General features: G+C 56.8%; 1 protein-coding gene across 1 annotated transcript; it reads right to left on the bottom strand.

Annotated features, from left to right (window-relative positions):
* Window positions 1–1,023: 1,023 nt before the first annotated feature.
* On the bottom strand, window positions 1,024–10,803 carry CA4 (carbonic anhydrase 4). Its single transcript, XM_005583905.4, has 8 exons — window positions 10,675–10,803; window positions 5,161–5,214; window positions 3,838–3,993; window positions 2,992–3,137; window positions 2,776–2,874; window positions 2,439–2,505; window positions 2,122–2,285; window positions 1,024–1,340 (listed from the first exon to the last, which is right to left on the bottom strand). Exons 1-8 carry the CDS (start codon window positions 10,739–10,741, stop codon window positions 1,146–1,148), a joined length of 948 nt encoding a protein of 315 aa, XP_005583962.4. The 5' UTR covers window positions 10,742–10,803; the 3' UTR covers window positions 1,024–1,145.
* Window positions 10,804–12,440: the final 1,637 nt, after the last annotated feature.

The raw sequence follows: 12,440 nt of genomic DNA, 5'->3' as shown, positions 1-12,440 counted from the left end.
GTTGGCCAGGCTGGTCTCAAACCCCTGACCTCAGGTGATCTGCCCGCCTTGCTTCCCAAAGTGCTGGAATTACAGGCATGAGCCACTGTGCCCGGCTCCCTGCCCTGAATTCTCTTTTTCCCATGCACTCTCTGCCTCCCGATCTATTAGGCAACATATCTGCTTCATTTATGGGCTGTCTCTCCACTGGACTGTGGACTCCAGGGGGGCAGGCATTTTTGTCTCTTATTCTGTGCCATATCCCCAGTGCCTAGAGCATAAATGCTCAATAAATATTTGAGCAAACAAATGAACTTCCTGTCGCCCACCTTGCCTAGGCCATCCCCACACAGGACACCCTTTCACCTCTAGCACAGGGGAGAACACACAGGGCTGGGGTTGCCTCCATGCAGTCGGCTCTGCCCTGGCCTCACTATGCGGCCTCCAGCCAGCCGAGCAGCCTCTTCTCTCTCGCTCTGTTGCCCAGGCTGGAGTGCAGTGGCGCAATCTCAGCTCACTGCAACCTTCACCTTCTGGGTTCAAGCAATCCTCCTGCCTCAGCCTCCTGAGTAGCTGGGACTACAGGTGTGCACCACCACGCCTGGTTAATTTTTGTATTTTTTGTAGAGACAGGGCTTCACCATGTTGCCTAGGCTGGTCTTGAACTCCAGGGCTCAAGTGATTCACCTGCCTCTGCCTCGCAACATGCTGGGATTACAGGCGTGAATTACCATGCCCGGCCCCAGCCTCTTCTTTCTCAGCCTCAGTTTCCCCCTCTATATGATGAAGAGATTAGATTGGAATTCCTCTAGCTTCCACTGTTACGAAACTCCAAGCTGTCTTCAGCATCTCTCCAAGGTCCAGATCCCGGTAGAAGGGAGTGGGGTGTGGACACGGAATTCACAGAGAACAAGAGTGAGGACATCTGGTGGTACCTACTCGGGAGAAATCTTCTGGCCTTAAAGCCCCCGCCCTGGAACAGGGGTGGGTGGAGGGGGACAGGGTGCGGTAGTTGTGGGAAGCTAAAAACACACTTGAGAAAGGTTTCTCCAAAAATATGTCCATATTTTAATCATGCCTAAAGTCCCACCTGGGAAGCCTAAGGACTGGAAGCCCAGGACTTGGAGAGCTGAGGCACGGAAGAGGCTGTGTGCAGAAGTGAGCCATCATCGCAGGAAGCTGGCCAGCAGGCGGGCCAGTGTGGGGCCCAGCAGGGCAGGCAGGACCCAAGGCAGCAGCTGACCCGGGGCCCCGGACATGAGCACCACGCGCTGCCCTGGCCGCTGCAGGGGCCTGATATTGTTCGTCATGTTCAGTTTCTGGTCCTTGTCGTAGTACAGCTTCTGAGAGAATGCCAGGATCTGCGAAAGCGACAGGCTCAGCGGGTGGGGGCAGGGGGAGCTGCACTCCCTGCCGTGTGACCTCAGGCAGGCACCTCGTCCTGACCTGGGAGCCCTCATTAGGAAAGAGGGGCTCTGAACCCCTGGCTCTCAAGGTGGTCGTGAAGATGATAAGAATAGGGGATGTAAATGAGGTGCGTGGCATAGGTGAGGGCTAAGCGCCCATTGGCTTCCTTTCATTCACACCCCAGGGGGCCAGCAATGCCTGCTTCTCTTGTCACTCTTACTACAGGACAGTGGCTCTCAAACTTGAGCATGCGTTAGCATCAGCTGGGAGGCGGGCTTGTTGGGCCCCAGAGGCCTGGGCTCCACCCCCAGAGCTCCTAATTCAGTAGCTCTGAGGATTAGCATTTCTAGCAATTCCCCTGGTGATGATGTTGACTCCACTGGTCCAGGGGCCGCACTTTGAGAACCACTGTTTTGGAATGGAAGTAGTGCAAGGGCAGACATTTGGGCCCTCTGGACTCACGGCTGTCTCCCCAGAGCCTCCTTCATTGTAGAAACCCCAGCACCATTTTCTGAATGATTCCACCTTCCCCTGCCTCCCATCTAGCCCCCAGTCTGGTGATGGAATGGCTCAGGCCTTTCTTGCCTGTCTTCAGTGAATGTCCATGATTAACAATGGACTTCAGTTCCCTGGGCTCCCCACCCGTATCCTGAGGGACTTCTGAGGGCAGACAGAGGGATAATTTCTGGGGAGCCAGGCAGTGGGAATCTATGCCCTACCCCGGGCCCTGTGCACCTGTTCTCTGTGAAGCTGAATAGGCTCCTGGAACACAGTCCAGACGACCTTCTCATCGCAGGTCGGTGTGGTGAGTGAGCCCAGGTAGCGGAAGTAGTTCCTCAGTTTCTCCTCCTTGGGGAGCAAGTCCAGCAGGCTGCTCTCTGCCATCGTGGTGTTCATCTCTGGGGTGGGGAAAAAGGACACTGTCAGTGAGGGTGGGAGAAGGAGCCCCACTTCCCCTGCACTCTGAGAGCCCAGCTCCCCCACACCCACTCCTTCCTTTGTGGGAGGAATCCCCTCCTCACCCCACGCCCTTCTCCCCAATCCTGACTCACCAGGTTTGGGGATATTAGACAGTGCCTCCACCAGCGGCCGGAAGCCCTTGTTCTCCTGGGGTCCAGCCTGGAAAGGGAGGGAAGGGTCTTGAGAGTCTGCAGGGAGCCAGTGGTGGTGGCCAGTTCATTCTCCTGATCTGGGGACGGAAGGCCAGGCAGCTTCTGGGATTGAGGCTCTGGGCTCCCCACCTGACCCAGGGACATGCAACCCCAGAAACAGAGGTGGAAGTTGGAGTCTCCCCACCCCCTCCTGCCTCACTGGAGTCCCAGGTCTCTGGATCCTAAGAAGAAGCTCTCAGCCACAGGTTCCCTGGGAGGTGAGGAATGGGAGTCCCACCTCCACCAGAAAGGCCAGCACCGCGATCTCGTCTTCAGGGTCCTGGGCCTCTTTCATGTTCCTCGATGTCCCCTTCTCTTTCTCATGTACTATGTGCACCTGGTGGGGGTGGAGGGGTGAAGAGGCAACCTATGAAGGACCTGGGCTACCCTGCTTGCCCAAGGCAGGTGCACACCCAGAGCCCAGACAAGGTCCCAGTCCGGAAGGGGCCCTCACCTCCATGGCAAAGTGTTCCCCATCCAGGCTGTGCTCGGAGCCCTTATCTAGAAAGTTGGACCAGTGCAGATGCAACTGTGTGGCCTGGTACCGGGCAGGCAGTCCTCCTCCAGAAATGCTGGCCTTGTTCCCCAGCAACATCATCACTGGGGGCACAGAAGGGGCAGAGTCCTCGAACCGGTCTCCCTCAGCCTCTTCCAGGCCCTCATCCCAGCTTCACCCAGATGGGACATTCTCTCCTGCCTCCCACCCTTCATGGGCTCCGGTCCTGGCCTGCACGGGTGGGGCGGGGTGGGACAGCCCTGGACCTTTCCCTGGCCTCCTCCTTGGCCTCCCTGCCTGTCTCCCCCTCTCCTGCACCCTCCACTGCCCCAAACTGCAGCTCTGGCCTGGTGCCTCCTCTGCGTCCACCTCCTCTGTGGTGCCCTGGCGTCCTCGGGGTAATGTCCAAACTCCTCAGGCCTGGGTGACCTGCCCCTGGGTCCCAGCCCAGCTGCCCCTGGGCCTTGCTTGGGCTCCGCCTGGGTTCACTCTCTGTTCTTCATCCACACAGAGCTCCTGGCAGTTCTCCGAACGTGCTGAGCTGTTTCATGCCTCCGCAGCTTTGCCCGTGTCCTTCTTCCCGGAACGCTTCCTTCCCCCCATCCTAGACTGGTCTGACGAAAGTACCGAAAACATACTAGAGTGTTCTCTCCTCTCGGAAGCTGTCCTCCCCCATAGGATTTTCAGCCCCCTCGCAGCACAGATGGGCCTGGGCCTGGCGTGCCCTCCCGGGAGGAGCCCTGTCCTCTCAGTCCTCGGGGAGCTCGGGTGCCCAGGCCTGCCCGGGGCCTCCGTCCAGCCCACCTGAGTGCCCGTTATTTTGGACCGTCCACGTTTGCTTCTTATCGTAGCCGGAGAAGGAGAAGCGTCCCAGTTTTTTGTCCACCTTTGCCTTTCTGGTGACGATGTTGATGGGGGACTGGCGGTCCTTCTGGCAGTTTCCACCCCACTTGCCTGGCACTGAGCAGGGAGAGAGGGTGGATTGCGAGAGTCAGGGGTGCCTGGCACCAAAGTGTAGCCCCCACCGCCCCACTGAAGTCAGGCCCACCCACTCAGTTCCCACACGGCAATGCTTTGAGGCGGCCTGAAGGCTGTGCTTCAGGGATGCTCAGCTCAGAGCTCCGCCCTCACCCTCCCTAGGCCTTCCTCCTCCTCCTCCACAGACACACACAAGCAAGGCTGGGGAGTCTAGCCCTGGTGTGGGACAAGGTGGGAACAGAGTTGCCAACTGTTAACTGTGAGCTCCAGGGCAGGGACGACTTCATGAGGTGGAGCACATCACCTCTCCAAGCCCTGGGTTTCCCAAATGTAAACTGGGAGCTGCAGAGATAATCTGCTTCCCTGGGATGCCAGAGAGTTTGAAGGAGATGGATGGAGAGGGCTTTGGAAGCAATGGAGTGGGACTCCCTGGGGGTTTCTGATGAAGGGCGCTGAGTATCATCTGAGGAATGGGAGGGAGAGGAGTAGCCCTGGAGGAGCTGGTTCCCCGAACCCTGGTGACCCCAACACCAGGAGGGCCAGGGTCAGGAGCGGGCGGGCGCACTGCTCAGTCACCAAAACACAGCAGACTGCAGGGTTTGCATTCGAATTGATCAGCATTGGAATAAAAGCGTAAAGGACCATCGCTCAGGCCCCCTGCAAGGGGCGTCACTGGGATAGAACCAACTCCCCGTTTTGTTATGGGAAACAGCAAAATGCCTTTCCTCCTTCAATGCTGCTGCCAATTCATTCCGCAGGGAATATGCCCTCTTTGTGACAGCAGGTGCCAGTGAAGACTCAGGCCACTCTACACTCCCTGGTCCTTGAGCACCAGGACAGGAGAGAGTGAGTGTGTGTTTGTGTGTGTGAGAGTGTGGGTTTGTGTGTGTGAGTGTGAGAGTGTGTGTGTGCGTGTGTGTGAGTGTGCATTTGTATATCTGTGTGTGTGTGTGAGAGAGTGTGTGTGTGTGTGAGAGAGAGAGAGAGAGAGTGTGTGTGTGTGTGTGTGTGTGTGTGTGTGCTGGGAACTGATATCTGCCTAGGAGGCCACCATCACCTCTCACCTTCCCACCCTTCCGGGGTCTCCATTTCGGCCTGCGTGGTGCCCACTATGCATAAACAGCAGTCCCCCGGACTGGTTGTACTCACCCAAGCAGGTGTCCTTGGAGGAATTGGCTTGACTTTCGTAGCACCAGTGTGACTCTGGAGCAGAGAGGAAAGGTGTGAAGTGTGCGTGTGTGTGTCCTGTTGCTCCCACACACAGGAGGATTAGAGGCTGGGCCTACCCCTGGGGTTGGAGCCCTCCCTTGGGCTGGGATGGCGTGTTCCTGGCAGTAGGATTGAGGACCTAGGGAAACTCAATGGAAAACTAAGCAGGGCTGATCAACAGGTCAGCTGGTGTAGGGCTCTGTTCCCCAGGCGGGGCCAGGCCAAGCAGCCACCAGCCCTCCAGGGAACCCCTGCAAGGCCACTCAGCTCTAACGTGGGGCTGGCCTGGATATTTCATTCCTTGGTCACCAGCCGCCTCCTCCCCGCTTACCTCCCCCACCCCAAACCTGGAAGGGAGACTCTGGTGAGAGGGGAAGAGGAGGACTCAGCCCAGCCTCCGCTCCTGGGACAATAGAGTCAGGTTCAGCCGGGCAGCCTTCCCAGATCCGAGCTGAGGGAGGAGATTAGGCGGTCCCTCCCCAGAATGCCTCCCCACCTCCCCCCGCACCCCACCGCGTGTTACTAAGATCCCTTCTTGGCTAGCGTCTCACGGCTCCCGCTGAGGGGAAGCAGCCAGGCTTTCTCCCCTGCCCCCCAACCCCACAGTCCTGGTCTTTGGGGCCAGGCTGAGGGCTCTGCCTCAGGGCAGTAGAACCCAGCATCTCTGAAAAAAAAGGCTGCACCTCACATGTCCCACATGGATGCAAGATGTTAATAAGAGGGGAAAGTGCATGCAGGGCAGAAGGGCCTATGGGAACCCTCTGTACTTCCTGCTGATTTTTTATGTGAGCCTAAAATTGCTTTAAAAATAAAGTCTATTAATTTTTTTTAAGGTTGCACCAGCAGGGCGAACAGAACATCTCATCCAGAGCTTGGCATTCTGGCTGGGCCGCTCAGGGGCCTTAGATGGGTTTGGGGGCAAGCCCCTTAAGCTCTCTGAGCCTCAGTTGTATCACCTGTAATATGAGACAAACATACCCACCTCACAGGGCCGTGGGGAAGATTAAAGGAGGTTTTAGGTAGCTTGGCACTTGGTAAAATCCCATCGACAACTCCTTCCTTCCCCCTCACCCCCACCCCCATGGCCTCCTTTTGGGAGCAGATGGCCAAAGCCAAGGAGGGGCAGAGAGAGGCGAGAAATGAAGTGACTTGGAAAGAACTCAGGATGAGGAAATTCCTAAGAAAAGCACGGTTCCCACTCAGCCAAAGCTGAGGCCTCTGAGCTCATCCGCCCTCTCCCTTCTTGCCTGGGCTGCCTCCACAATCCCATCTCCTTATAGTCTAAGCCAGGACGGAGTCCCTGGAATGGGGACAGGATGGGGAAGGAGCCATGAGGGAGCATCCCCAGGAAAGCTGGCCACGAAGAGCCGCTTTGGGCTTTGGAGTTTCCCAGCCCTGATCACTGCCTCTCCTGCTCTGCTGGCGTCACCTTTTTCAGAGTTGCGGTGTCTTCCCCCTGATGGCCCATCCCCAGCCCCGGGCAGGGCTCTGCTATCCCTGGGAGTTGCTGCACTTGGGTTACCCCCATGTGGGTGGATTCTGCAGAGAGCAGTGGCCACTTGCCACCCCAGCCCCAGCAGTAGTGGGGCAGAGCTCCGAAACCTCCAGCTCCCGCTCTGCCTTTGCTCAGTCTCCACAGAAGAGTTATCGGACATTCCAAGCCCCACAATCTTCCTCTGACAGAAGGCCTGTTACAGGAAAGGGGTCCCGACCCAGATCCCAAGAGAGGGTTCTTGGATCTCACACAAGAAAGAATTCAGGGCGAGTCTGCAGTGCAAAGGAAAAGAAAGTTTATTAAGAAAGTACAGTGGTGACTGTCGCCTTCACACAGGTGAACTCAGAAGACAAAGGCACTTTGGCTAAGCTGGCGGAAGCTATCAGGACCAATTACAATGAGATACAATGAGATCTGCTGTCACTGGGGCGGCAATGTCCTGGGTCCCAAGTCTGTGGCTCATATCGCCAAGCTCCAAAAGGCAAAGGCTAAAGAACTTGCCACTAAACTGGGTTAAATGTACACTGTTGAGTTTTCTGTACATAAAAATAATTAAAATACAAATGTTCCTTAAAAAAAAAAAAAGTACAGTAGTGAAAGGACAGCTACTCCATAGACAGAGTAGGACATTCCCAAAAGTCAGAGAAGGAACACGTCTGATGCATTATATACATGAGGACGTGTGCTCTGCTACAGGTGTTTGTGATAAAGGATTAATTTTCTTAATTACTATATTATGCAAGAATCGACATTGTTATTATTATTGAGATGGAGTCTCCCTCTGTTGCCCAGCCTGGAGGGCAGTGGCACGATCTTGGCTCACTGTAACCTCCACCTCCCAGTTTCAAGCAATTCTCCTGCCTCAGTCTCCTGAGTAGCTGGGACTACAGGCATGTACCACCATGCCCAGCTAATTTTTGTATTTTTAGTAGAGACAGGGTTTCACCATGTTGGCCAGGCTGGTCTCGAACTCCTAACCTCAAATGATCCACCCTCCTCGGCCTCCCAAAGTGCTGGGATTACAGGTGTGAGCCACCGTGCCCGGCCGATATTATTATTTTTAAAGCAAAATTAGGAATGCCTTTGGTCTCCAGATATCGGGGTATCTGGACCTTCCCAAGTCTGGGTCTGTGTCATAAACATTATTAATTTGTTCCGTTAACCATAAACATCCAGAGCTAGAAATGTCTGACTTTCTGAGAATGCAGCCCAGCAAATCCCAGCCTTATTTTCCTAGCCCTCACCCAAAATGGAGTCGCTCTGGTTCAAACGCCTCTGACAGGCGCAGCCACCAAATTCCCAGTGCCAGCGACTGAGGAGATAATAAATCAGAGGGCATTTGCACCACGACAGTTCCTTGCCATAATCCTCCCATGTCCCCACCCGAAGAGGTCTTGAAGGCAGAAGGGGTTTTGAAAGTTGGGCTGGTCTCTCCTCTGACTGGAGGCCACAGGGGCAGCCGTTCCAGGAGAAGCCTCCCTCGAGCCAGTATCCCCAAGAGCCAGCTGTGAAGGGTGGAGCCCCCTGTGACTCGCCTCACAGCCTCCCTGGGGCACATCTGGTCCAGGCTTAGCTTTTCTTAGGAATTTGATCTTCCCTGGTTCTGGCCGCAGCTCCTAGGTTTGTAGTGGTGACTGCTGATCCACTGTCTTAATCATGAAGACTTTTGACCTGCTTGGCTGAACGCGCTTTTAACTACCTTCTTCAGGAAGCAGAAGCCAGGAAAACGTAATGGTGGTGAGGTCAAGGTCAGGGGTCCGGTCCATGTCCGTGGAGGGAAGGTGGGGTTCTGGTGGCAGGATCACCCACCACTCAGGTTCTTGTCCTCGTTGAATGAGAGGGCCACCCTTGCAGATAAGTACCAGCCCACTGACTCAGGTCACTCTGAAGAGGGCCTGGGAAGGAAAGGGACTACCTACCCATAGGTCTCAGTGTCCAGTGCCACATCCTACCTAGTCCATCCACCCTGACCACAGGTTAGAGACTGAGAGCCCGTCGCCTGTCACCCAGCTACTGCCCCCCACCCTGACTGACCTGCCACCCCTCCCCCTTGTTTCAAGATGGCTGAGGAAGCGTCTCTAATGGACCTTGCTCACCCCACCTCCCCCTCTGAGGGACAGGGGATAATCCTGAAAAACAGCTCAGCACAACCCAAGTGTGCCCTGGGCAAAGTCTCAGCAGCTCCCAGCCAGGGGTCTGGGGCTCTGAAGGGGACCAAATATCCTCTCCCGTCCTCCTGTCTCAATGGACAGAGATGCTCTGGGTGTCTCCATATGCAACCTGGTCCCTTCTCAGCTTGAGTCCCCCATGGGATGAATGGACATCAGGTCCCGGTCAGAAAGCCTTGGCACTAAAGGAGATCGCAGCTTGTGTGAGGGATGAGCTGAGACACATTCCTAACACTGGCCCCAGGCTTGGGGGAGAGCCCCATAAACGTGGTATATGGAGCACCGGCCACGTGCCACACAGGCACTGCACTAAGCACTTAAACCCAGTATTTTATTCGAACCCTTAAAACCCCTGAAGTCAGAATGACTACACCTGTTTTGCAAATGGGAAAGGAAGTGACTTACCCAAGACCACACAGCTACAAAGCGCCCGAATTGCAAAGCATTGCTCTTTCTACTGTCTAGCTGCTTAGTAGGTTTCCAGTGTCTAACCCTACAAATAAAAGTTTTCCCATTCTGCTTTTTCTCTTTCTTCCCCCAGGGGCCTGGAGGAGAGGCTGCAAGATGCCCCTCGATCCTCTGTGACAGCTCAGCCAGTCCCTGCTGCAAAGGGCACATGCTAGCTCCTCTGTGCAGAGGACACCTTCACCCCTCACTCCGAGGCTTTGAGGGTGGAGCACCTAACTTGGGAGAGGAGGTTTCAGCCTGCATGGACCCCAAGAACCATCCGAGGGGTGGGTGGGCTGAAAACTGGCAGATGGGGTCTTCTGGTGATGGGGTCTGGGGTTGCAAAGAAGGTGCCTCCAGGATCGGAGTGTACAGCCGCTTGAAGCGCCTTTAGCTCCTTATCAAACATTAACATGCCTTTCCTGCCACCTCCCACCTAGAGGAATAATTAAGAGCTCGGCTTCACCATTAATCTTTAAACGAAAATCACCCTGTCCGGAAAGACCGGCTCCGCAGAGGCCTCGGGGCTCCAGGTCCCCCCGCCCTGGCCCACCAGGCTCCCAATTCAGCGCTGGGGGCTAGGGAGGCCGGGGGAGCCTGCGACCCTCAGGGGCAAGGAACCCGGGTGGAAAGGGGGACTCCCAGGACCCTGCCACACCGCCCTTGCTCTGGCCGCGGGGCAGTCGCCCAGCGCTGAGTCCCAGCAGGACGGACGGAAACCCACGGACAGACGGAGGACGCTGGGTGAGAAAACAAGGCTTGCGTTGAGGCCGGTCTGAGAAGCATCCTTTTTTTTTTTTCTTTTTTATGAGACGGTGCAGCAGGTTGGAGTGCAGTGGCGTGATCTCACTGCAACTTTCAGCTCCTGGGTTCAAGCAATTCTCCTGTCTCAGCCTCCCGAGTAGCTAATGTTTGTATTTTTGGTAGAGATGGGGTTTCACCATATTGGCCAGGCTGGTCTCGAACTCCTGGGCTCAGGTGATCCACCCGCCTCTGCCTCCCAAAGTGCTTGGATTACAGGCGGGAACACCCGCGCCCGGCCTGAGAAGCATCCTTATCAGGGACTCCCAACTCTTCTTGCCCCGGGACGCCGGCCAGGCGCACACCCTCACCGCGTACACGCGTGCACACGCTCCCCAGGCCGCCGCGGACACGCGTGTGCACACACAAGCTCGCGCGCTGCTCGGTCCTCCCGCACCCTCGCGGCCCCCAGCGCACACGCAACCCGGGACCCACGCGCCGCCAACGCGCACAGGCAGCCCGCGGGGAGCCTCTGCGGGGCGGGAGCTGGGGGCACGGAGGGAGCCGCCGAGGGGCACCTGGGGCCGGAGCCCGGGAGCTCACCTGCAGCGGCCGATGGCCGCGCCGCGGACAGGGCCAGGAGGGCCAGGAGCGCCAGCAGCATCCGCATCTTGCGCGACAGCAAAGAGGCCTCTGGGCCGGGGGTCGCGCACCGAGAAGGCCGCCGCGGGTGCAGCGATCCTGCCGGCCTGCGTTTTATAGCGGAGCAGCAACGGGAGGGAGCCCCGACAGCTGAACGCGGGAGGCGGCTCCTCCCACTGGCGGGGCCTGCCCTCGCCTCCCCACCTTCCCCCTGTCCCTCATCTGAAATCTTCCGCTCTCCCTGTCCCCCGCCCCGACCTGCCACCTCTTGCCCTGTGCCCGAGGCCCCCTCACCCACTCCGCGTCCTCTCCACTCAGAAGCGGCGCCCTGCCCCTCCCCCATCCTACTCCTGGTCCCTGGTTTGGGAACAGGGACGCGACACCACAAAGTGCTTGACCCACACAAAGATGAGTGCCCCGATGATGACTTCGATCATTTTGGCGCCACCCCTGCGCAGTGGTCTTGAATGGGAATGGCCTTGGGATGGGGGTGGGGGTGGAGATAGCCTGGAAGAGATGAGAGGCTGAGGGGCGTGTGATGCCGTTTGTTGAATCAGTGGCCGCAGAAAGCCTCTCTTGTCTCTCCCAGGCAGTGGTCATTGATCCTCTCTCTGGGTCTCATCTCTTCCATTTCCTCCCGGGCTGCTCCAAACTTAATTTCTAAGCAGACCAAAGACCTTTCTTCAAACACAGAGCAAAGCTGTCCCTAAACTGCCCTTGCTGGTGTTTATGTGATGAGCAGGGAGGGTTGAGGGGGCAGAATTAAGAAATGGATTGTAAGAGGACTCGGTGAAGGAGAAACTGATGGGGTCAAAGGGGAGGAGCTAGGTTCTTTGAGCCCCCCAGGTGGAGAGATGAGATGGGAAGAGAAGAGACTGGGATCTGAACGGACCCCTAGTTCTCCCATTTGCCAAGATCTCCAGAGGAGTCCAGGGAAAGTTCCCTTAAGGGCGGCTCCAACATTTGGGGAAATGGGGTATCCCCGCAATGCCCCCAAGCTGCCTCTTGTCTCCTCTCTTAGCTGTGCCCCCCTGCTACTGCAGGTCCTCTGTGTCCCATAGAGGGTGGGGGCTTCTGTGAGAGTTTGGGAAGCTCAGGCTGGGGTGCGGGAGAGGGACGAGGAACCCAGCAGTGGACCTGGACTCTTCTCCTTTAGCCACTTCCCCACCCGCTGCCAACCTGTCAGTCCCCACCGACCTTCGAACCTGGGCTAGGGACCTCTGAAGGGGGATTGCCTCACCCAGAAGGATTCAGGCAAAAACGCTTCCTCCTTGCTTTGAGTGGAGGCTGACTCCCTGCTCCTGGCCCAGGATCACACAACCTCAGGGAGCAGCTTTGATCCTACAGAGAGGCAGGAGGGAGGGGAGGGGGTGTCCATGCCAGGCTTAGGGCTCTATTATCAACACCACTGTATAACGTAATCACCAGCCTGCGACCGTGACAGCCGCGGGAGGGATTCCACACCCAGAGCCTATTCTAGGGAGTGCATTTGTGTTCACAGGGCTATAAAAACGTCCCTTTCAGGACAGAGGAAGCCTGTTCCTGGGAATAAACACCACCCCAAGGAGTCCCTGTGGCCTCTGGCCGGCTCCCTGATGAGCAGGAGAGAGGCTTGGGAACCTTTGGTGGAGTTAAGGGACTGTTGATCAATGACTCACTTTAAAGTTCATTGCTTTGGGCCCCCCAGAGACAGGGGGGCCCTGGGTGCATCTTGGGCCCATAAAGAT

Source organism: Macaca fascicularis, chromosome 16 (assembly GCF_037993035.2).
Source record: "Macaca fascicularis isolate 582-1 chromosome 16, T2T-MFA8v1.1".
Classification (NCBI taxonomy): domain Eukaryota; kingdom Metazoa; phylum Chordata; class Mammalia; order Primates; family Cercopithecidae; genus Macaca; species Macaca fascicularis.
This window is presented reverse-complemented; position numbering and strand designations above follow the sequence as displayed.